We start from the raw sequence: 24,919 nt of genomic DNA on the forward strand, positions 1-24,919 counted from the left end.
TGACAACTTTTCCGGAATGCACAATTTTATCAGCCTTCTGAAAGTCTTCATCATCAGCCCAGTCTTCTGGAGGAATTCTGAAGAATGTTTGTGGCAGATCCAAAGTTTCAAAGAAACGCATGGTGCTGGTGGGGACAAAACCACTGATCTGCTTCCCTTCATAATCTGATGGATTAAGGACATCCCAACGCTTTAGTGGAACCTCTGAACCTTCATTTTCCATCATGTTGTCAACCATCAGCTGCTTCTGCTCTTGTGTCACACTGGAGTCGAACAATGCCAGGCCAGCCAATTCTTCACTCCAGTCCCACAGATGTGGGCGGCCTTACTTCATACATACATTACTAGATGAAGCACTCAGACCTTGGTTTTGATAGTACTGCTGCTTCTCTTACAGGTCAGCTCGGCTATGCTGAAAATGAACAATTAGTCAATTTCCTGGAAACTTCCAGCAACTTGTGCAACCTCTAAAACATCTCCTTTTTCTTCCAAAATTTTTCCGAAATCATCTTTTGAATGCCAAAACCAAATGCAGGGTTCTAATTGAGGTTATCTGAAACTTTATTTTTTACCAGGATTGTTGGACCACCCTAGTGTGTGTGTGTGTGTGTGTGTGTGTTTGTGTGCATGTTTGTTTTTGTGTGTCTTTTTTGTATGTGTGTGTGCGTACGTGCACGTATGTGTGCATGGCCATGTGTGCGTGTGTGTGTGTGCGTGCGTGCGTGCGTGCGTGTGTGTGTGTGTGTGTGTGTGTGTGTGTGAGTGTACATGGCTGTTCATGCATGTTGTGTGTTGCAAAAACTAGTGTTTTAGCTAGAACTGCAATAAACTTGTGTTTGTTGGCCCAGACTTCTTTCTCAGTCTCTATGTGACGGCCTGTGACTGGCCTCAGGGTGGGATGATACACACAATGTCCTCAAACAATTACCAAAGGATGTCTTCATGGACGCAGAACCCAGCAGTGCACACAGCCAGGTTCAGCTGTAGTAGTAGTCCCCATTTGACTTAAAGGGCTCATATTTTGCTAAACCCAATTTTATTAGTTTGTGGTTCATTTCTTTGTGTATTTGGACCCTAATAGTTCATACAGTTTGAATTTGAACCCTCCAGGTGCTGCAAAGCTATCTTTATATTAATTTGGGCAAAAATCCAGTGGATTTCTACAACCTGTTTGATTTCCTGCTTAATTTATTACATCTATAACTAGTTATGTCACAACATTTGCACATATAAGGTCCACTTCCAATGAACATTTCTTAGTGCCTGACTCTAGGTCCTTCCTATATTTATCTCGGTCCTTCTCTAAATCTCTCTTTCTCCTCTCTGGGTCAGCATTGTGCTGAGCACAATAGCAACGCTGCTTTTCTGCAGCACTTAGTGGTGGATTGGCTCCATGTAACTATGGTATTCATATTGTAAGACTGATCTTAAAGGTCAACAACTTCAGTAATTTCAACTGTAAAACTTTAAAATCAAGTGAATAGTATTATATTGAGTAACATTCACTAATAAATCAATAAACCAGAGGACGCTACTCACTCCTGTTACTGTTACTCAGTCCTGTTACTCTTTATTTGAGTAACAGGACTGAAAGTAACAGGAATGAGTTTTTAGCACAGAATTAGCAAATTCATGAAATACAGCCACATGGCATTCATGGTAATAGCATGAGGACACTGAGCACATTCTTGTGATTTGGAAAAAATGTGTATTTTTAAGATAAACAAATAACATCTAAGAAATAATTTTGGTAACAGGACAGAGCGTTGAGATTAACCTTCTCAGTCACAGTTACAATATCATCAAATATACAGAAAATGAAAGAACTTAGTTTGGATCTTCCCATGGCCTTCAGAAAATCCAGCTGATGCAACTTCCTGCTGAGTATGGGACTTGTGGAATGTTTAAAATTTTTCAGAGGGGAGAATGTGTTGGGGTAAGAGGACTGAGTGAGAACCCAGGGACATGACAAAAATGTATATTTTCACAAAAATATTATGGATGTCTCATGACAAAAATTTATTTAAAGCCTAGATGGAATATGGAGTCACACAACAATGCAAAAAAAAAAAAAAAAAACCATTTCTGAAGTATTTTAATCATTATATTTCCTGATAAAGTGTGGCATTACAGAATGGGGACAGGCAACAAATGCTATTTTCCAGTGTTCTAGGTAGTTTTTATTGTTTTCAAATAAATATTTTAAATTTGCAATTAGATCAATGTGCAGGACACTTTGCTTAATTGTAAAATGTATTTTAGAGTTGATTTTCATGCGCATTTATACATATAATGTCCTGGGGACGGAACTGGCACCCATTCGGTGGAATGGGCCAAAAGAAATGTTCAAAGTGGAGATGGAAAGTGCCGGTAAAAGCTGGAGATGCCGGGGATTGAACCCGGGGCCTCATACATGCAAAGCATGCGCTCTACCACTGAGCTACATCCCCCATATGTAAACTTTCTGGCATACAACTATAAATCATGCGGTTGAAACCCAGTACGCGGTACCAGTCCATAAAAGTGTGGAACTGACCTAACTGTCCCATTATTTGATTCCATTGTGTGACACACATATTAGAGTAATGGGTTTTCTGTAGGTTCTGGTAGTCTTCCAATGGTATTTCCGAGTTCCTCCGAGTTCCCAGTCTGCTCCAAGTACTGTTATAATACATTTCGAAAAAGAAAACATATGTCGTTTCCTCAGTATAGCTGTAAATCAAGTAGGAAAAATCAATCAAATCAGTGACTAAAACGCTTTCTCTTCTCAGCCTTCCTGTTGTCAGCGATAGAAAAGCACAGCTGTATCGAAAATGCTATTTTCAGGAATATTTTTCCAAAACATATTTACACAGCATAGATGAGAAAACAGCTGTCATTTTTTCAAGGGTTTAAAGGTTTGAGGGGCACATAACTCTGTACGCATTGTCACATTGCCTGGGGTGTTGATCGGTAGGCCTGCGTTCTGCTGACCAGCCAGCAGGGGGCACTGCTGCTCCTCCATGAACACTGCACCTCCAGGTCCTGTCAGTGCCAACTGCACTTTAATGACCATCACATTATGACACGCACACCTATAACCCCAGAGGGCGGAACCAGGCCAAGGCAGGCCAGCTGTTGGTGTGCGTGTGATCCTGTGTCTTTCTCTATGAATCGACGTAGTGTGAGGAGAACTTCTCCTGTACCGTGAGGTTGTTGTAAAGGCAGCTGCATCCTCACATTCACCTGCAGCCCACTGGGACCGGCGGAACACACACACACACACACACACACACACAAACACACACACACACACACACACACACAGGGACCGTCCGTCTGTCTGCCTGTCTGTGAGAAATGAAATGAGGTTTTTCTCCGTCAGATTTGCTTGTCTGTTGGCTTCCGTGTGTTTCCTCACGGTCACTTGGATTAAATCGATTCCCAATGAAGGAGGTAAGTTTTGTCTAACTACCTATTAATGAACCGTTTACGCACATTCCCAGAGAGGCAGTTGTTTGTCTGGTTCTGTCAAACAGTCTGACAGCATTATTACAAAAGAAAGTCGCATTCGATGGGAAACCATGGACAGAGAGTTAAAACTGTAACCTTGAAAGTTTACAAAAGTCATAAACCGTAATAAACAGTCACTGGTGCACGTGCCTGTAGCTACCAAGCGACACATGCAGGAAAGAAAAATAATAATAATAATAATAATAATAATAATAATAATAATAATAATAATATGTACTCTGAGGTTTAGTGTAAAAACAGAGTGTTTCAGGTAGTACACTTACACGTCCTTCTCTCTCGATTGATTGATCGATTGATTGACTGCTGTCTGACAGTGACCAGCACATGCCTGACTGTAAGTCGTAAATATGTCTACTGTATTGGTTTGAGAAGGCGCATTGGTAAACTGTTACAAAGATGCTTCCTCTTTTAGTTTTTCATTTTAATGTAGGCAAGTCATATCTGTAGCTCATGCTATGATGAAATCATACAGCAAAATCAAGTTTGTCTCTTCCAGTCCTCCTAACGTATGTCACATACCAGTCAGACTACAAGGCATGAGGCCTTAAAGGCTACATGTCTGCCTCTCTCCACTCCTCCTTTCTATTCTTATTCAAATACACCTGCTCTCTCTTCCATGCTTTTATCATCAGCGTCCATCAGGAGTGGAGAAAAGAGGAGATCATGTGACTGACCAGAGAATTAAAAAAACCCAAAAACTAGACACTCCCATTGTGACTATGAACTACCTGCCTTGTTGTCATGGTTGTTAGTTGGGGAAAAAGCTCACTGACCAGTTATGATGAAACTTAGATGTCACATGCCATATCAATAGCAAATGTGGAAACTACATCAATCCCAAACCACAAAGATCGAATTTCTCCTTTGAGGGCATGAAAGTAATATATTTGGTGAACAAAAAAACGTTAATGTAATGACTGAAAAAGTGAGCTTTCAGAGAAGAGGAAGTGAAAATGTAGGTAAAAAATCTGCCATATCAATGTCATTATCAATTAGGACTTTACTGTCAGTTGTTAGCAATGTCTGAAGCGTGAGAACAATTCAAATATCCTGCAAAAATGTTGAAGAGTGGTTCCTGGCTCAAAACCTGTTCTTTGGATCGGGACATATCTGTACACGTAAAAGCAAGTAAGAATTCCAAGACACTTTTTTTTTTAAACTATTACAATGTCTCTGTGTGTTTTGGCATCTAGTCTTGATCAGGAAGTCAGAAATCATAATGATATGCAATATGAAGACGCAAGTGTGGAAGGAAATGACATCAACTAACAAAGAAAACAAAACTCATGTTTTTCACTACCTTAAACATAATAAGATCAGCTCAATCAGAAACTATGGTAACAAAAGTAGGTCATCAAATAGTCAGTTTCTTCTTTTAATTATCTAGGCTTCTTAATTGATGACCACTTATCTTTCAAGGAACACATTCTGTATGTTTTCAAAAAGCTGAAGTTGGGATTTTATTATAGAAACAAGAAACAAGTGCTTCTGTTTTAATGTGAAAAGGACTCAACATTTTACCTGTATTGGACTGTGGAGACATACTTTATATGAATGCACCTGCCCATTCTCTTCACCGGTTGGACAGTGTTTGTCATGGGGCTCTGAGTTTCATTACAAACTGTGCTTCTTTCACTCATCACTGTGTTCTCTACAGAAATGTAAACTGGTCATTGTTATATTTTAATTTACAAAGCAATGTTGGAGAGACTCCCTTCTCATTTATGTTAATTGTTAACCTGGAATCATGGAAGTTACAATCTCTGCTCAATGGACAAAGATAAAGACTGAATAAGGAAAGAAATCTTTTAGGTTTTCAGTTCCTGATGCCTGGAACAAGCTTCAGTCTGAGTGTTTGTCCATCCACAGACGTTGATTCCTTTGACTGATTTTAAAGAGAGAGGGAAATCCTTGGTATCAAGGCTGTAAATGTTTTGACTGCTTGATTGTTTTTGAGTATGTGTGTAATTGGAAATGCTTTTATTGTAAACTGTAATTATGTGACTGTATCGCTGCCGTCTTGGCCTGTCCTCCCTTGAAAAAGAGCTCCCCCATCTCAATAGGACCAACTTGGTTAAATACAGGTTGAATAAAAAAATATATACATAAGATACATAGAGATACCTCAACTGATCTGACATTAGTATCTTCAGTTTAAATTGTTTCATTCATAAAAGTAAAAATGAAAGACAGATAAAGAAATTCTGCTTTTGCATTTCAGCATAATAATAATAATAATAATAATAATAATAATAATAATAATAATAATAATAATGGACAAACATACTGGAATTTTATGTACTGTTTTATTTTTAGTGATTTATTGACACGGTCCTCGTGCACACATGTTCCACTAGAACAGTGTACACCCCGTCCCTTTTTACAGTCATCGCTCAAAAACTGGCCTAACAACCCAGATAACATTCAACCCTATTCCAGAATGATAGTGGAGAATGCCAGATCTATGTACAGTACTGGCACAGAGGTCATGAATTGGTTAGTAGGTTTTTTTCATATTTAAAATGAGGAAATACAAGTGAGGGCATCCTTTTTTCAAATTTTTACACGTAGGTGGACCAGAAAATATCATTAAATCTCAAACATGAACATAGAATTGTGACTACACAACAAAATGTTGCCAGCTTTTTTTCATCAGTTTAGAAAGTTAATGGTTACAAATGTGGTGTGCTGGGAGCTTATGGCTTTTTAACATTAATTAATTACCGTTCTCTGCCAAAAGTAGCTTGTGTAGTACATTTTGCTGTTGTTGAAAAAAAAGTAGGAGAAACACTGATGAACTTGGGGACAATAAGGACATAGGAACAATTGCAAAGACAATCGATTCAATCAAATTTTATTTATATAGCGCCAAATCATAACAAAAGTTATCTTGTGACACTTTACATATCGAGTTAGTCGAAACCAGCTGGGGTTAAAGAGAGAGGGTAAAGGAGGAGAAAAGAGAGAGAGCGATAGAGATAGAGAGAGACTGGGGGAGAGGGGGAGAAGGGGGGAAGTAGGGGGAGACACATGGATGCAGTTGATGCACAGATAACTGAACTAGAACTGTCAAAAGCAGATCAGCTGGAGCTAGTATAATTACAAAGAACCAGAACTGTCCATGACTGTTAATACTACCACTACAAATACAAGTACTAACAGTGGATATACTACTACTACAAATACAAGTACTAACAGTGGATATACTACTACTACAAATACAAGTACTAACAGTGGATATACTACTACTACAAATACAAGTACTAACAGTGGATATACTACTACTACAAATACAAGTACTAACAGTGGATATACTACTACTACAAATACAAGTACTAACAGTGGATATACTACTACTACAAATACAAGTACTAACAGTGGATATACTACTACTACAAATACAAGTACTAACAGTGGATATACTACTACTACAAATACTAGTACTAACAGTGGATATACTACTACTACAAATACTAGTACTAACAGTGGATATACTACTACTACAAATACAAGTACTAACAGTGGATATACTACTACTACAAATACAAGTACTAACAGTGGATATACTACTACTACAAATACAAGTACTAACAGTGGATATACTACTACTACAAATACAAGTACTAACAGTGGATATACTACTACTACAAATACAAGTACTAACAGTGGATATACTACTACTACAAATACAAGTACTAACAGTGGATATACTACTACTACAAATACAAGTACTAACAGTGGATATACTACTACTACAAATACTAGTACTAACAGTGGATATACTACTACTACAAATACTAGTACTAACAGTGGATATACTACTACTACAAATACAAGTACTAACAGTGGATATACTACTACTACAAATACAAGTACTAACAGTGGATATACTACTACTCCTACATATACAAGTACTAACAGTGGATATACTACTACTACAAATACAAGTACTAACAGTGGATATACTACGACTACAAATACATGTACTAACAGTGGATCTACTACTACTACAAATACATGTACTAACAGTGGATATACTACGACTACAAATACATGTACTAACAGTGGATATACTACTACTACAAATACAAGTACTAACAGTGGATATACTACTACTACTACATATACAAGTACTAACAGTGGATATACTACTACTACAAATACAAGTACTAACAGTGGATATACTACTACTACAAATACAAGTACTAACAGTGGATATACTACTACTACAAATACTAGTACTAACAGTGGATATACTACTACTACAAATACAAGTACTAACAGTGGATATACTACTACTACAAATACAAGTACTAACAGTGGATATACTACTACTACAAATACAAGTACTAACAGTGGATATACTACTACTACAAATACAAGTACTAACAGTGGATATACTACTACTACAAATACAAGTACTAACAGTGGATATACTACTACTACAAATACAAGTACTAACAGTGGATATACTACTACTACAAATACAAGTACTAACAGTGGATATACTACTACTACAAATACAAGTACTAACAGTGGATATACTACTACTACAAATACTAGTACTAACAGTGGATATACTACTACTACAAATACTAGTACTAACAGTGGATATACTACTACTACAAATACAAGTACTAACAGTGGATATACTACTACTACAAATACAAGTACTAACAGTGGATATACTACTACTCCTACATATACAAGTACTAACAGTGGATATACTACTACTACAAATACAAGTACCAACAGTGGATATACTACGACTACAAATACATGTACTAACAGTGGATCTACTACTACTACAAATACATGTACTAACAGTGGATATACTACGACTACAAATACATGTACTAACAGTGGATATACTACTACTACAAATACAAGTACTAACAGTGGATATACTACTACTACTACATATACAAGTACTAACAGTGGATATACTACTACTACAAATACAAGTACTAACAGTGGATATACTACTACTACAAATACATGTACTAACAGTGGATATACTACTACTACAAATACATGTACTAACAGTGGATATACTACTACTACAAATACATGTACTAACAGTGGATATACTACGACTACAAATACATGTACTAACAGTGGATATACTACTACTACAAATACAAGTACTAACAGTGGATATACTACTACTACTACATATACAAGTACTAACAGTGGATATACTACTACTACAAATACAAGTACTAACAGTGGATATACTACTACTACAAATACATGTACTAACAGTGGATATACTACTACTACAAATACATGTACTAACAGTGGATATACAACGACTACAAATACATGTACTAACAGTGGATATACTACTACTACAAATACAAGTACTAACAGTGGATATACTACTACTACTACATATACAAGTACTAACAGTGGATATACTACCACTACAAATACAAGTACTAACAGTGGATATACTACTACTACAAATACAAGTACTAACAGTGGATATACTACTACTACAAATACAAGTACTAACAGTGGCTATACTACTACTACAAATACAAGTACTAACAGTGGATATACTACTACTACATATACAAGTACTAACAGTGGATATACTACTACTACTACAAATACAAGTACTAACAGTGGATACACTACTACTACATATACAAGTACTAACAGTGGATATACTACTACTACTACATATACAAGTACTAACAGTGGATATACTACTACTACATATACAAGTACTAACAGTGGATATACTACTACTACAAATACAAGTACTAACAGTGGATATACTACTACTACTACATATACAAGTACTAACAGTGGATATACTACTACTACAAATACAAGTACTAACAGTGGATATACTACTACAAATACAAGTACTAACAGTGGATATACTACTACTACAAATACAAGTACTAACAGTGGATATACTACTACTACTACTACACATACAAGTACTAACAGTGGATATACTACTACTACATATACAAGTACTAACAGTGGATATACTACTACTACAAATACAAGTACTAACAGTGGATATACTACTGCTACATATACAAGTACTAACAGTGGATATACTACTACTACAAATACAAGTACTAACAGTGGATATACTACTACTACAAATACAAGTACTAACAGTGGATATACTACTACTACAAATACTAGTACTAACAGTGGATATACTACTACTACAAATACTAGTACTAACAGTGGATATACTACTACTACAAATACAAGTACTAACAGTGGATATACTACTACTACAAATACAAGTACTAACAGTGGATATACTACTACTCCTACATATACAAGTACTAACAGTGGATATACTACGACTACAAATACATGTACTAACAGTGGATCTACTACTACTACAAATACATGTACTAACAGTGGATATACTACGACTACAAATACATGTACTAACAGTGGATATACTACTACTACAAATACAAGTACTAACAGTGGATATACTACTACTACTACATATACAAGTACTAACAGTGGATATACTACTACTACAAATACAAGTACTAACAGTGGATATACTACTACTACAAATACAAGTACTAACAGTGGATATACTACTACTACAAATACTAGTACTAACAGTGGATATACTACTACTACAAATACAAGTACTAACAGTGGATATACTACTACTACAAATACAAGTACTAACAGTGGATATACTACTACTACAAATACAAGTACTAACAGTGGATATACTACTACTACAAATACAAGTACTAACAGTGGATATACTACTACTACAAATACAAGTACTAACAGTGGATATACTACTACTACAAATACAAGTACTAACAGTGGATATACTACTACTACAAATACAAGTACTAACAGTGGATATACTACTACTACAAATACAAGTACTAACAGTGGATATACTACTACTACAATACTAGTACTAACAGTGGATATACTACTACTACAAATACTAGTACTAACAGTGGATATACTACTACTACAAATACAAGTACTAACAGTGGATATACTACTACTACAAATACAAGTACTAACAGTGGATATACTACTACTCCTACATATACAAGTACTAACAGTGGATATACTACTACTACAAATACAAGTACCAACAGTGGATATACTACGACTACAAATACATGTACTAACAGTGGATCTACTACTACTACAAATACATGTACTAACAGTGGATATACTACGACTACAAATACATGTACTAACAGTGGATATACTACTACTACAAATACAAGTACTAACAGTGGATATACTACTACTACTACATATACAAGTACTAACAGTGGATATACTACTACTACAAATACAAGTACTAACAGTGGATATACTACTACTACAAATACATGTACTAACAGTGGATATACTACTACTACAAATACATGTACTAACAGTGGATATACTACTACTACAAATACATGTACTAACAGTGGATATACTACGACTACAAATACATGTACTAACAGTGGATATACTACTACTACAAATACAAGTACTAACAGTGGATATACTACTACTACTACATATACAAGTACTAACAGTGGATATACTACTACTACAAATACAAGTACTAACAGTGGATATACTACTACTACAAATACATGTACTAACAGTGGATATACTACTACTACAAATACATGTACTAACAGTGGATATACAACGACTACAAATACATGTACTAACAGTGGATATACTACTACTACAAATACAAGTACTAACAGTGGATATACTACTACTACTACATATACAAGTACTAACAGTGGATATACTACCACTACAAATACAAGTACTAACAGTGGATATACTACTACTACAAATACAAGTACTAACAGTGGATATACTACTACTACAAATACAAGTACTAACAGTGGCTATACTACTACTACAAATACAAGTACTAACAGTGGATATACTACTACTACATATACAAGTACTAACAGTGGATATACTACTACTACTACAAATACAAGTACTAACAGTGGATACACTACTACTACATATACAAGTACTAACAGTGGATATACTACTACTACTACATATACAAGTACTAACAGTGGATATACTACTACTACATATACAAGTACTAACAGTGGATATACTACTACTACAAATACAAGTACTAACAGTGGATATACTACTACTACTACATATACAAGTACTAACAGTGGATATACTACTACTACAAATACAAGTACTAACAGTGGATATACTACTACTACAAATACAAGTACTAACAGTGGATATACTACTACTACAAATACAAGTACTAACAGTGGATATACTACTACTACTACTACACATACAAGTACTAACAGTGGATATACTACTACTACATATACAAGTACTAACAGTGGATATACTACTACTACAAATACAAGTACTAACAGTGGATATACTACTGCTACATATACAAGTACTAACAGTGGATATACTACTACTACTACATATACAAGTACTAACAGTGGATATACTACTACTACATATACCAGTACTAACAGTGGATATACTACTACTACAAATACAAGTACTAACAGTGGATATACTACTACTACTACTACATATACAAGTACTAACAGTGGATATACTACTACTACAAATACAAGTACTAACAGTGGATATACTACTACTACATATACAAGTACTAACAGTGGATATACTACTACTACATATACAAGTACTAACAGTGGATATACTACTACTACATATACAAGTACTAACAGTGGATATACTACTACTACAAATACAAGTACTAACAGTGGATATACTACTACTACATATACAAGTACTAACAGTGGATATACTACTACTACTACATATACAAGGACTAACAGTGGATATACTACTACTACAAAGACAAGTACTAACAGTGGATATACTACTACTACTACATATACAAGTACTAACAGTGGATATACTACTACTACAAATACAAGTACTAACAGTGGATATACTACTACTACAAATACAAGTACTAACAGTGGATATACTACTACTACTACAAATACAAGTACTAACAGTGGATATACTACTACTACATATACAAGTACTAACAGTGGATATACTACTACTACATATACAAGTACTAACAGTGGATATACTACTACTACATATACAAGTACTAACAGTGGATATACTACTACTACAAATACAAGTACGAACAGTGGATATACTACTACTACATATACAAGTACTAACAGTGGATATACTACTACTACATATACAAGTACTAACAGTGGATATACTACTACTACATATACAAGTACTAACAGTGGATATACTACTACTACAAATACAAGCACTAACAATGGATATACTACTACTACAAATACGAGTACTAACAGTGGATATACTACTACTACAAATACAAGTACTAACAGTGGATATACTACTACTACATATACAAGTACTAACAGTGGATATACTACTACTACAAATACAAGTACTAACAGTGGATATACTACTACTACAAATACAAGCACTAACAGTGGATATACTACTACTACAAATACGAGTACTAACAGTGGATATACTACTACTACAAATACAAGTACTAACAGTGGATATACTACTACTACATATACAAGTACTAACAGTGGATATACTACTACTACTACATATACAAGTACTAACAGTGGATATACTACTACTACATATACAAGTACTAACAGTGGATATACTACTACTACAAATACAAGTACGAACAGTGGATATACTACTACTACATATACAAGTACTAACAGTGGATATACTACTACTACATATACAAGTACTAACAGTGGATATACTACTACTACATATACAAGTACTAACAGTGGATATACTACTACTACAAATACAAGTACGAACAGTGGATATACTACTACTACATATACAAGTACTAACAGTGGATATACTACTACTACATATACAAGTACTAACAATGGATATACTACTACTACAAATACAAGTACTAACAGTGGATATACTACTACTACATATACAAGTACTAACAGTGGATATACTACTACTACATATACAAGTACTAACAGTGGATATACTACTACTACATATACAAGTACTAACAGTGGATATACTACTACTACAAATACAAGTACTAACAGTGGATATACTACTACTACATATACAAGTACTAACAGTGGATATACTACTACTACTACATATACAAGGACTAACAGTGGATATACTACTACTACAAAGACAAGTACTAACAGTGGATATACTACTACTACTACATATACAAGTACTAACAGTGGATATACTACTACTACAAATACAAGTACTAACAGTGGATATACTACTACTACAAATACAAGTACTAACAGTGGATATACTACTACTACTACAAATACAAGTACTAACAGTGGATATACTACTACTACATATACAAGTACTAACAGTGGATATACTACTACTACATATACAAGTACTAACAGTGGATATACTACTACTACATATACAAGTACTAACAGTGGATATACTACTACTACAAATACAAGTACGAACAGTGGATATACTACTACTACATATACAAGTACTAACAGTGGATATACTACTACTACATATACAAGTACTAACAGTGGATATACTACTACTACATATACAAGTACTAACAGTGGATATACTACTACTACAAATACAAGCACTAACAGTGGATATACTACTACTACAAATACGAGTACTAACAGTGGATATACTACTACTACAAATACAAGTACTAACAGTGGATATACTACTACTACATATACAAGTACTAACAGTGGATATACTACTACTACAAATACAAGTACTAACAGTGGATATACTACTACTACAAATACAAGCACTAACAGTGGATATACTACTACTACAAATACGAGTACTAACAGTGGATATACTACTACTACAAATACAAGTACTAACAGTGGATATACTACTACTACATATACAAGTACTAACAGTGGATATACTACTACTACTACATATACAAGTACTAACAGTGGATATACTACTACTACATATACAAGTACTAACAGTGGATATACTACTACTACAAATACAAGTACGAACAGTGGATATACTACTACTACATATACAAGTACTAACAGTGGATATACTACTACTACATATACAAGTACTAACAGTGGATATACTACTACTACATATACAAGTACTAACAGTGGATATACTACTACTACAAATACAAGTACGAACAGTGGATATACTACTACTACATATACAAGTACTAACAGTGGATATACTACTACTACATATACAAGTACTAACAATGGATATACTACTACTACAAATACAAGTACTAACAGTGGATATACTACTACTACAAATACAAGTACTAACAGTGGATATACTACTACTATAAATACAAGTACTAACAGTGGATATACTACTACTACAAATACAAGTACTAACAGTGGATATACTACTACTACAAATACAAGTACTAACAGTGGATATACTACTACTACAAATACAAGTACTAACAGTGGATATACTACTACTACAAATACAAGTACTAACAGTGGATATACTACTACTACAAATACAAGTACTAACAGTGGATATACTACTACTACATATACAAGTACTAACAGTGGATATACTACTACTACTACATATACAAGTACTAACAGTGGATATACTACTACTACATATACAAGTACTAACAGTGGATATACTACTACTACAAATACAAGTACTAACAGTGGATATACTACTACTACAAATACAAGTACTAACAGTGGATATACTACTACTACATATACAAGTACTAACAGTGGATATACTACTACTACTACATATACAAGTACTAACAGTGGATATACTACTACTACATATACAAGTACTAACAGTGGATATACTACTACTACAAATACAAGTACTAACAGTGGATATACTACTACTACAAATACAAGTACTAACAGTGGATATACTACTACTACATATACAAGTACTAACAGTGGATATACTACTACTACTACATATACAAGTACTAACAGTGGATAATCATTGGCTTAGAAATTGAGCTCACCAACAAAACTGGCTCCAATGCAAACATTCAATAAGCATACAAGAACTCACAAGCCTTCCATATTGAACTAAGGGGAAACATTGCTTGCTGCTGTGCTTTTTGATTATGTAACTGAAATGTCCTCACATAGCTGTGCCATTAGTGCTTAATAGTGTGACTGTGTGACTGCTCTAGGATCAGCAGTGCAGCCGGATCTGCGCAGCCTGTATGAACGTCTGCTGGCAGCGGAGGTGCTGGGCGGGCAGGTCAGCAGAGATCTCAACAGCATCCTAGAGCAGCTAAAGAACATGTCCCGAGTTCCCAACATCACTCATCCAAGCAGTGACATGACTACCAACACTTCCGCAGGTACTCAGAACTGGTTTGAGCACTAGGATTCCTAGAACAAAGGAACAAGAGTGTATTGGGTAATTGTGTGTAGTCATACAGCCCTGCTTTGTTTAGTGAAGTCCTAAAATACAACTAATGTCAGATCCTAATCATAGGTCCGCATGTTTGTGACGGCCAGCTGAGATTCAGTGTCAAGGAGCTGAGCTAATTTCCTTTATATAGCACCACTATTCATATTCTTTGCAATACTCAGACTACATTGTACTTTGTTATTGTACCGTGCCCAAAATCCCATTTGTACAAGTTTAACAGGGCAGTTCCATTATTTTCTCAGAAACTCACTGTGTTGGAGTAATGTTACATAATCCAAGGTTTTTTGTACAGTATGTGTGTGTCAATTTTAAAAATCTTGATGAAATTAATGCTAGGAAGAAGCACCATGTGAACACAAGATTAACTAAATGTCCTTTTCAAAAGAGTTTTGTTGTACATTTGACTTTATTAGTGTGTTTGAATTTTATCTAATTTCGTAATGTAATTGTTATCCATAGGATCCTGATCTCACACCCATTCAAGAACATCCAATCCCACTTTCCCAGCCCTCGCAATCACTGTTTTGGTTTTTGCCGTGTAACAAAAATGGTCACATTGGACTGCTGAATAATGACTAACCTCCTGTCACTGTTTGCTTTTAGTCAGGAGGGTATTCCCCCAGCCCAGCTTGTACGTCTATTTGCCCCACCTCGCACAGCATCCTGACAGTCTTGTACCCAACGTAGTCATCGGACAGGGACGCCGTGGAGGTATGGAGTGTTCTGCTATTGTTTCAGCTTTCTTTTCAGTATTCTACCATCTCCTTCTCCAAACTAAACTGATTTCAAACTAGAAATGTCTTTTTAACCTTCAAGATTGCATGCAATATACACAAGACCAGGATGTGATATTTGTGCATTTTACCTTTCAGGCCACTCGTAATGTTTGTGTATTTTACCTTTCAGATAAAGTTTGACCTTTATTTTTATCTATAAGACCAGGTGCAATGTTTACCTGATTTTGCTTTTAACCCTTTAAGCCCTAAATCTAAAATGGTTCGAATGGACTTTTTTTCTTATTTTGACGAACTAAAAGGTTAGGAAATATGCTGTGAGTGAGTCTGATTGCCCATTTTTCCAGAGTACTTTTTTTCCAGATCTTTCCAAATCTAGCAATGAGTTACAATTTACTGCATGTTATAATACTGATAAAACGGCTTCTTCTCCAGCTTCTAGTACAGGCATGAGTGAAATTATCGCAATGATTCAATAAAACCTATAAGGTTCAGGTTTTAGAAACCATTGGAATTTTTCCAGTTGCACAAACAGTGAAAGAGTAGCCATCCAAACTGCATATGCACAGGGTGTGTCAGTGATGACACATCAGGTTTTAAAGAGCTCAGCCTAGGAGTGACATTTGCATGATTTTATCTTTAAAATCTGTTCCTTGTTTTAGAAAACACAAACAAGATCTCACAAAGTCTCTGAGTTGATAAACCTTGATAAGATGTGAAACTCTGAGTTTTTGGTAGCAGGACAGCTGTTCAGATTTAATTCATTTAACTTAGAGTCGACATTTCACCATGGTAACAGGTCATTTGTCTCAAAAAAAAACATTAGCAACAGAGAACACAGAACCAGAGTCTAGTGAAAGAAATCAATGTAGGCCTCCTACATTAATGACATGAATATTGAAAATTAATTAATAAGATATTGTATAGCCCTGGTTATTCATTCATTCACCTCCTTATGGGTTCATATTATTATATGATTCATATATGATCATACATATATATAGATATAGATATAGATAGATAGATAGATAGATAGATAGATAGATAGATAGATAGATAGATAGATAGATAGATAGATAGATAGATAGATAGAGTTAATATAGTCAAATTATTCATGTTCTAAGTGAACATGAGAGGAATGAAAAGCACCCAAAGGCTATAGGATTAGAAATAGAATAAATTACATCTCTATCATCTCAAAATAAAGCGAACAGCATCCATATCTATATATAAGTTTCAAAATATATCATTCTTTATAACACCTGTGACTTTTTCCTACAGTGATAGTTATTCACTGTTTATGTGTTTAGTGGAAAGTGTTAATCTTTTATTTAAGCATGCATTCACAGTATGTTCACAGACAGTTTTCATTCAGGCTGTCTGGTGCATGTCCTGATAAGCTGTCAGATGTCTGAATGTGTTTAAAGTCCTCTTGTCCCATAAAACCCCCCCACCTGACAACACAAATTTATAGGTTTTATTCTAAACAAGAGTGAGTCAAGGACATGTATTTTGAGAAATGAGAGCTCTAATTAATCTCTGTAGCATCAGAATAACTTGGGAAACAAACTAACATGAAACAGGTTAGAAAAGCAAATCTGATCTCATATTTAAACTCTTGATGCGCTCTCTTAACTTGTATGAATGAGGAAATGAAACAGCCAATCAGAGAGTTCCTTCAAACAGGAAAAGGGAGGAGACAACCAGAAATGCACAGCAAGTTACAGAGTAAGGTGCTGCAGTGACAGACTCCAGGTTAAGAGGAACTTGTTAGGTAATCCATAGTTTGTATGTTTTAAGATAATAATAATAATAATAATAATAATAATAATAATAATATAAGTGTTTAAGGAAATGTTAACAATCCTATCCAGTGTTTCCCTCAGGTTGTAGGAGACTTTGCTTGAGCACTGGAAAAAATCTAAATCATACCAAGTGAGATTTTTTTTTTTGCTTATTTCAAGATTTTTTTTGCTCAATTCAAGTAAAAAAAAAAATCCCAATGGAACAAGTGAAAATTATCTTGGTAAGATTTCTTGAAATAAGATTTTCAAGATCTATTGTCTAAACATAAATTCTTTTATCTCACTGAAAAGTTACTCTTGAGGTGATTATGTCTTATTTTAAGTGTGATGAGATATTTTGACTAGAAATGAGAAAAATACACTTGGTAAAGATTTAGGTTTTTTACAGTGAGTTTTACAAGGTTTTCAGAGGGCATCTGGAGTCTCAGGGTCTTCACCAGCAGTTATTTCATACTTCACTGCCCACCCTCAAAAAAAGGTCCCAACTCTGCAGCCAAATCTTGATGAAATATAAAGGAGAGTAAAATCCAAGAATACCAGTCTTATTATAATACTGTTACCAAATGACAGGGTCAGCACACAGCGTTGGACTTAATCTTAATGCAGTCTTTTTAGATTTTTGTGTATTTCTATGTGTCTCTTCAGTGTCCATGGTGCTGGGTATTCCAACTGTGAAGCGACAGAAGCAAAGCTATCTGGTCAACACTCTCAGCTCTCTGCTCTACAGTCTGACTTCATCCCAAAGCCAAGATCTTCTTATCATTGTCTTCGTGGCTGAGGTTGCACAAACACACATGCACATACACTTGTGATGGCATTGCTTTAATTCTGTGCACAGTGACACCTGGGATACACTGCTTACCTGCTGTTTGTGATAGCTACACTGAAAAAAATTTAAAATCAGGAAAGTTCATCTTTTTAAAGAAAATGTAGCTTTGTGTATACTCCAGTTCAAATAAAACAAGGCTGCATAATATCCAATCAGTGGAACATGATAGTGAGGCCATTCTCACAACTTTTTAATTTAAGAATAGTAAAGCTGGAGTGTTTTTTAGCATCACTGGGAAAAAATTATGTAATTTTTTTTTTTTCTCCATATTGTACTTCAAGTGGTCTGAAAGGAAGCAAGAATTCTCTCCAGTTCTCTGGATTCTGTTTTCAGGTTGTAGAAAATCTGGGTCCTGACCGGAGATTTCAGCTGCTTATAGGTGTTGTCACACACATAGAGGGCTTAAATAAGTGCATAAGCACTCTACCTCATGGCTTGATACAGAAACTAGGAAGTGGCTTCACTTAAAAAATAAAAAAAATAAAATAAAAATTAAAAATATAAAATAAATAAATACATTACATATATATATATATATATATATATATATATATATATATATATATATATATATATATATATATATGTATAATAAAAAAGACGTAGCTTTACTTTCCCACAGCAATGGCCATCCATTTTTAAGCTTAGTCATTTGATTTGCACCAAGAGGAGAGAGCTGCACAAATAGTGTTTTTAAGTTTGTCTATCTTTATATAACAGCAATTATCACAAAAAATGGTAGAAATAACAATTGAAGGAAATAACTGTAACTCTTGCTTTTTGTGCATAGTCATTCAATATGACTTCAATTGTTTTGCATTTGATTTGTATGTAGTTTCAATGAGTTTAAAATGTAAAGATCCATGTACTCAATGTTAAAAGAATGCTGAATATAATTAATAACGCATGAAATGGTTGAGAAAAATGTTTTTATTCTATGTCTGGAATCTATTCTGATATTGTCTAGACACTGAAAGTACAGTAAAAGGTGACAGTTACATAAAATGTTGTTAGTATGATGTCAGCATTGCTATCATCAGATCTTTACACAGAATCTCTTACCTCAGCTGCGAACAATAGACTCAATAGATAACACACCTTGAGCTGCTCCTCACACGTGCCTCTCATGCATACTGTACTGCCTCTCTAACCTGATTATGTGGAAATGAAAATCAACAGGCCCAACAACATGTTACCCAGGTAGCAGAGGTCAATCAGTTAAGTTTTATTTATATAGTTCAACATTATAACAAAAGTTATCTCATGATATTTTATGTTTAAAGCTGGAGCTGAACCTGGAGCAGACCCCGACTCTGGAGGATGGTCATCTGACACGATCAGTTAAAGGGTTAAAGAGAGTGGGGGGGGGCACATGGATGCACAGCAAAATGAACTACAACTGTTAAAAACTAGAATTGCTGTTACTAATATAACTACCAATAACTAATACAGCTACCCATAACTGTTAATACTACTACTCCAAATATAAGTATTAACAGAGGATCTACTACTACTGCAACTGTTAGTACAAATAATAGAAACCTCTACCATCTATGGAACTATATAATAAACACTATCCCAACTATGTGGATGAGTGAGGGATGACGGTGAAGGCAGGAGAGAAGTAGGACCACAGCAGCAGGTCCAGAGATGATCCAGGGAAAACTTATGAGGGGATAAAGCACAGACTCCAGGGAAACAGGAGAGACAGTAACATGGATTTACTGGGGTGTAAACAGAGGAGAAAAGGAGGAGAGAGGAGGTCAGACAGGAGGAGAGAGGAGGTCAGAGAAGAGGAGGATAGAGGAGGTCAGACAGGAGGAGAGAGGAGGTCAGAGAAAAGGAGGAGAGAGGAGGTCAGACACGAGGAGTAGAGAGGAGGTCAGACAGGAGGGGCAGAGAGGAGGTCAGAGAAGAGGAAGAGAGAGGAGGTCAAGCAGGAGGAGCAGAGAGGAGGTCAAGCAGGAGGAGCAGAGAGGAGGTCAGGCAGGAGGAGCAGAGAGGAGGTCAGGCAGGAGGAAGAGAGAGGAGGTCAAACAGGAGGAGGAGAGAGGAGGTCAGACAAGAGGAGAGAGGAGGTCAGAGAAGAGGAGGATAGAGGAGGTCAGACAGGAGGAGCAGAGAGGAGGTCAGACAGGAGCAGAGAGGAGGTCAGACAAGAAGAGAGAGGAGATCAGAGAAGAGGAGAAGAGAGGAGGTCAGAGAAGAGGAGTAGAGAGGAGGTCAGACAGGAGGAGGAGAGAGGAGATCAGGCAGGAGGAGCAGAGAGGAGGTCAGACAGGAGGAGGAGCAGAGAAGATCTCAGGTTCTCCTGTTGCGTCTCCCAGTCTAAGTCTGTAGCAGCAGAACTAAGAGCAGCCTGAGCCGCCCTAACTATAAGACTCATCATAAAGGACGGTTTTCTTCCTACGCTTAAACACAGAGGGTGTCTGCGTCCCGGACCGCGGCAGTGAGGTGGTTCCACAATAGAGGGGCTCGATAGCTGAAGGCTCTTGCTCCTGTCCCATCCGAGAGTTGTGAGCTGAAATGAATTTCCTTTCTCAGAGTTTCCAAAAACTTAACCCATAATCACTACTTGTTGGTCCAGCTGTAGTTTGCTGGTAGTTCAACAACATTAATATGTGCAGATCGATACAGTATTTTTTCCCACTGTTGTCTTGTTGTGTGAACTGCATAGAATCACACCAACCCTAAATGTGAAGTATTTCAATAAACTCAGCTGACTTTTTTTGATCATTAGTGCCAGAAAACTGACCAGGAAGCACTCTTCTTCTCCTAAAACAATTATATTTTTAAGGGACTGCACATGCTCAAAACTTCATAACACGTGTAAGAAGTGGTGAAAAGTCAAAACAGGGTTCCACATAAACATAGCAAATTTAGTGGGTACATGTGTCAGGTCCAGATGCACAAAAAGGTCTGTCATATGCTCCACCTTTTTGTTTGAATAAGCAGTTTTTTCATTCGTCCTTCACTGTTTCCAGCTGTTGTATTTTAACTTAATTCCCCCTAGAGAATTAACCTCAACAACATCAAATTCGATCCGTCTTTCTGAACACCTTTGTGGTGAAAATTTATTAAAATGGTTACTTTTTATTATATTGTTCTGCTGTGGCAATGTGCTAAAATTTGATCTTTTGCCACAAAATGACCAGTATTGCCCCTGGAAAATTTCAAATACTAAGCCCCTCCATTTGGTTTCACCAAGACACAGTATTTATTAGCCACATGTATTAGGTCCAATTTTTCCATTTCCTTGCTATCATGAATTGATATTTAATTAGTGTTTGTTCTCTTGTGGATGCAGGAAGTGCTGGGTAACACTTTTGTGCAACATTTGATAAAAGGTCAGGCCTTAAGTCACCAAATCACTGCTTAAAGTTTTAATATTTGCTATACATTTGTGTCACAAGTTCATTAACAATTTGATCCTGTAGTTTAAACCACTTTTCCTCTGTAGCTTTAGTTAGCTGTACTACTTCTAGTGTAGAGTAATAGTGTGCCTGAGCGATATGGCCTAAAATAATATAAATGTTCATATTTGTCAGTGTCAATAATTATAATAAATAAATTATTTCTGGTTGTTTATAAGTTATTTATGGCTTTAAAAAAAGTAGTGAAATATGTGAAATGATTAAAAATTATGTAAAAGATACAGCCAGAAGAAAATGAGGACAGACATAACAACATGTGGAAAAAACACTCATATTCTCCTATTTCCTGATTTGGTTCTTATTTTGTTCATTTTTTAGCATTTACAAAATACTCTGAGAGCTTACTCAGTAAGGTGCAAAGCAATGCAAAGGACCGTTATTTCAGATTTTAACTTTATTCACGATCATGACAAAAAAAATCTCTGACCTCCAAGGTAAATTATCACAATATGATATAAACCATAATCATGCTATGATATAAAATTACAAACAAACAATTGTCAACTATCATGATCATTTTATATCTCAGCCCTAGTATATAGTTGCATAACTATGTTTTCAGACTTGTCTCCCCAAGACTGATATATGAGTATAATGTGAATGTCCAGCCAGCAGGCAGTAAGCATTGTGCAGTATCCACTATGGGTGAAGCAGCTCATCTGTCCATTGTGCTCATGTGTGAGTGAGTACGTATGAGTCTTACACTGTGTTTATGCTGTTGATATGCTGTGTTTTAAGGCACTAATACACAATAAGGTGCCCAGGAGACCACATCACTGGTTATGCAGAACTGGTTATACCAGGTCTGGCCTTCAAGGCAGCAGAGAAATGTGGCTGTAAGACCTGTTCTATTCTGTTACACAGGCATGCGAGACCTCTTGTGAGGTAAAACTGCTTTTAAAAATCCCCTGTATCATTGACCTTCTCTTTTGTTCTCTTCCTGCCATATCAGACGGACACGGACTATGTGAGCAGTGTGGCAGAGACCATCAGGTTGAAGTGAGTGACACCAAATCTAGAACTCCTCCCGTGGTGCTGGTTCACTGTTAAATCAATAGGTTTTTGGGTTTTTTTTGGCTGAGTGTCATTTCATGTAGTGGTTACCCTCAGAAGTCACAGTCTTTGAACTACATAGCATACAGCACATGCAGCTAGTTTTCAGAGGACTTTCCCACTTATGTAAATGTCACAGAGACTCTTTGCCCTGCTTACTCTTTTGAGTTGTACCGACTATATTTATGTGCATAAGAACTTCTGGTGTTTCAACAGTCTGATTTACTGAAGGCCTGAAGCGGCATGAAAAGATAGTGCCAATAAATAGATGCGTAAAAGGCACAAATGTGTTTTATGTTTGCAAAGAAGCTTTCAGTAAAAGGTGATTACATTTTGTAAGGCAATCAAGCTGTTGAACGCTGTGTATGTTAAGATTAATATCAGAATTTCATTTCCATTGTGACAAGGGAAAGCCCTCTGGATAAATAAACCTTGAACTTGACAGCTGGGTTATAAATAAGCGAGCAGGATGATAATGTTCAAAACAAATGGTTGATTTTCACACTGCATGTCTTGTTTGGAATCTTTTCTTGAGTAGACACTTTTTAAAATCATTATTAGTTCATAGGGTTTGTTCACAAGTTGTTGACACAAACGATATACAGATGTTTTTCTGTGTATGTGCATTTTTATATATAATAATAGCTGTTACATTTTAAAAAACTAATAATCATGCACTCAGTCACGTCACTGTTTTCCTGAGCCCACAGACTAGACTGTGTTTACTGGGTTATATGTCTGAACTGCGCTGGTCTTTTCAGTCTCATGCTACATGCAGAAACTAGAACATGTTGCCTCACAAAGTCTATCACATGCATTTTGGCCTCAAACCTCTTTTGTTGTAAGCCTTACCTACTCCATGAGAGGAGTTGATGTTTATGGTACTATAAATTACCTGTACCGATAAACCTGCTTTACCTTGTGATGAACAAAGACCAGCCTTTCGCTATATGCTAATGTATCGTCTAATTATGCAAATGCTAAAGTCCTGTCAAAAATTCATGTTATAAATTGTTCACAGCAGCTACTTATTTGGCATCTCTGTTTGGGGTCCAGCACACATTACCTGTCCTAATACCCTAA

General features: G+C 35.7%; 1 protein-coding gene and 1 non-coding gene across 2 annotated transcripts in view; one reads left to right on the forward strand and one right to left on the reverse strand.

Moving 5' to 3' along the window:
• Positions 1-2,378: 2,378 nt before the first annotated feature.
• trnaa-ugc (transfer RNA alanine (anticodon UGC)) lies at positions 2,379-2,450 on the reverse strand. Its single transcript has one exon. It is a non-coding gene; the product is annotated as a tRNA-Ala (tRNA).
• Positions 2,451-3,129: 679 nt separating this feature from the next.
• LOC115427690 (alpha-1,3-mannosyl-glycoprotein 4-beta-N-acetylglucosaminyltransferase B-like) overlaps positions 3,130-24,919 on the forward strand; it is a 45,504-nt gene continuing 23,714 nt past the window's right edge. Inside the window, exons 1-5 of the mRNA XM_030146349.1 lie at positions 3,130-3,435; positions 15,734-15,907; positions 16,585-16,692; positions 19,166-19,299; positions 23,736-23,782. Of these exons, the coding sequence (XP_030002209.1) occupies positions 3,345-3,435; positions 15,734-15,907; positions 16,585-16,692; positions 19,166-19,299; positions 23,736-23,782 (554 nt within the window). The 5' untranslated portion in view covers positions 3,130-3,344. The remainder of the gene's footprint in view (positions 3,436-15,733; positions 15,908-16,584; positions 16,693-19,165; positions 19,300-23,735; positions 23,783-24,919) is intronic.

The sequence above is a fragment of the Sphaeramia orbicularis genome, chromosome 10 (assembly GCF_902148855.1).
Source record: "Sphaeramia orbicularis chromosome 10, fSphaOr1.1, whole genome shotgun sequence".
NCBI lineage: Eukaryota > Metazoa > Chordata > Actinopteri > Kurtiformes > Apogonidae > Sphaeramia > Sphaeramia orbicularis.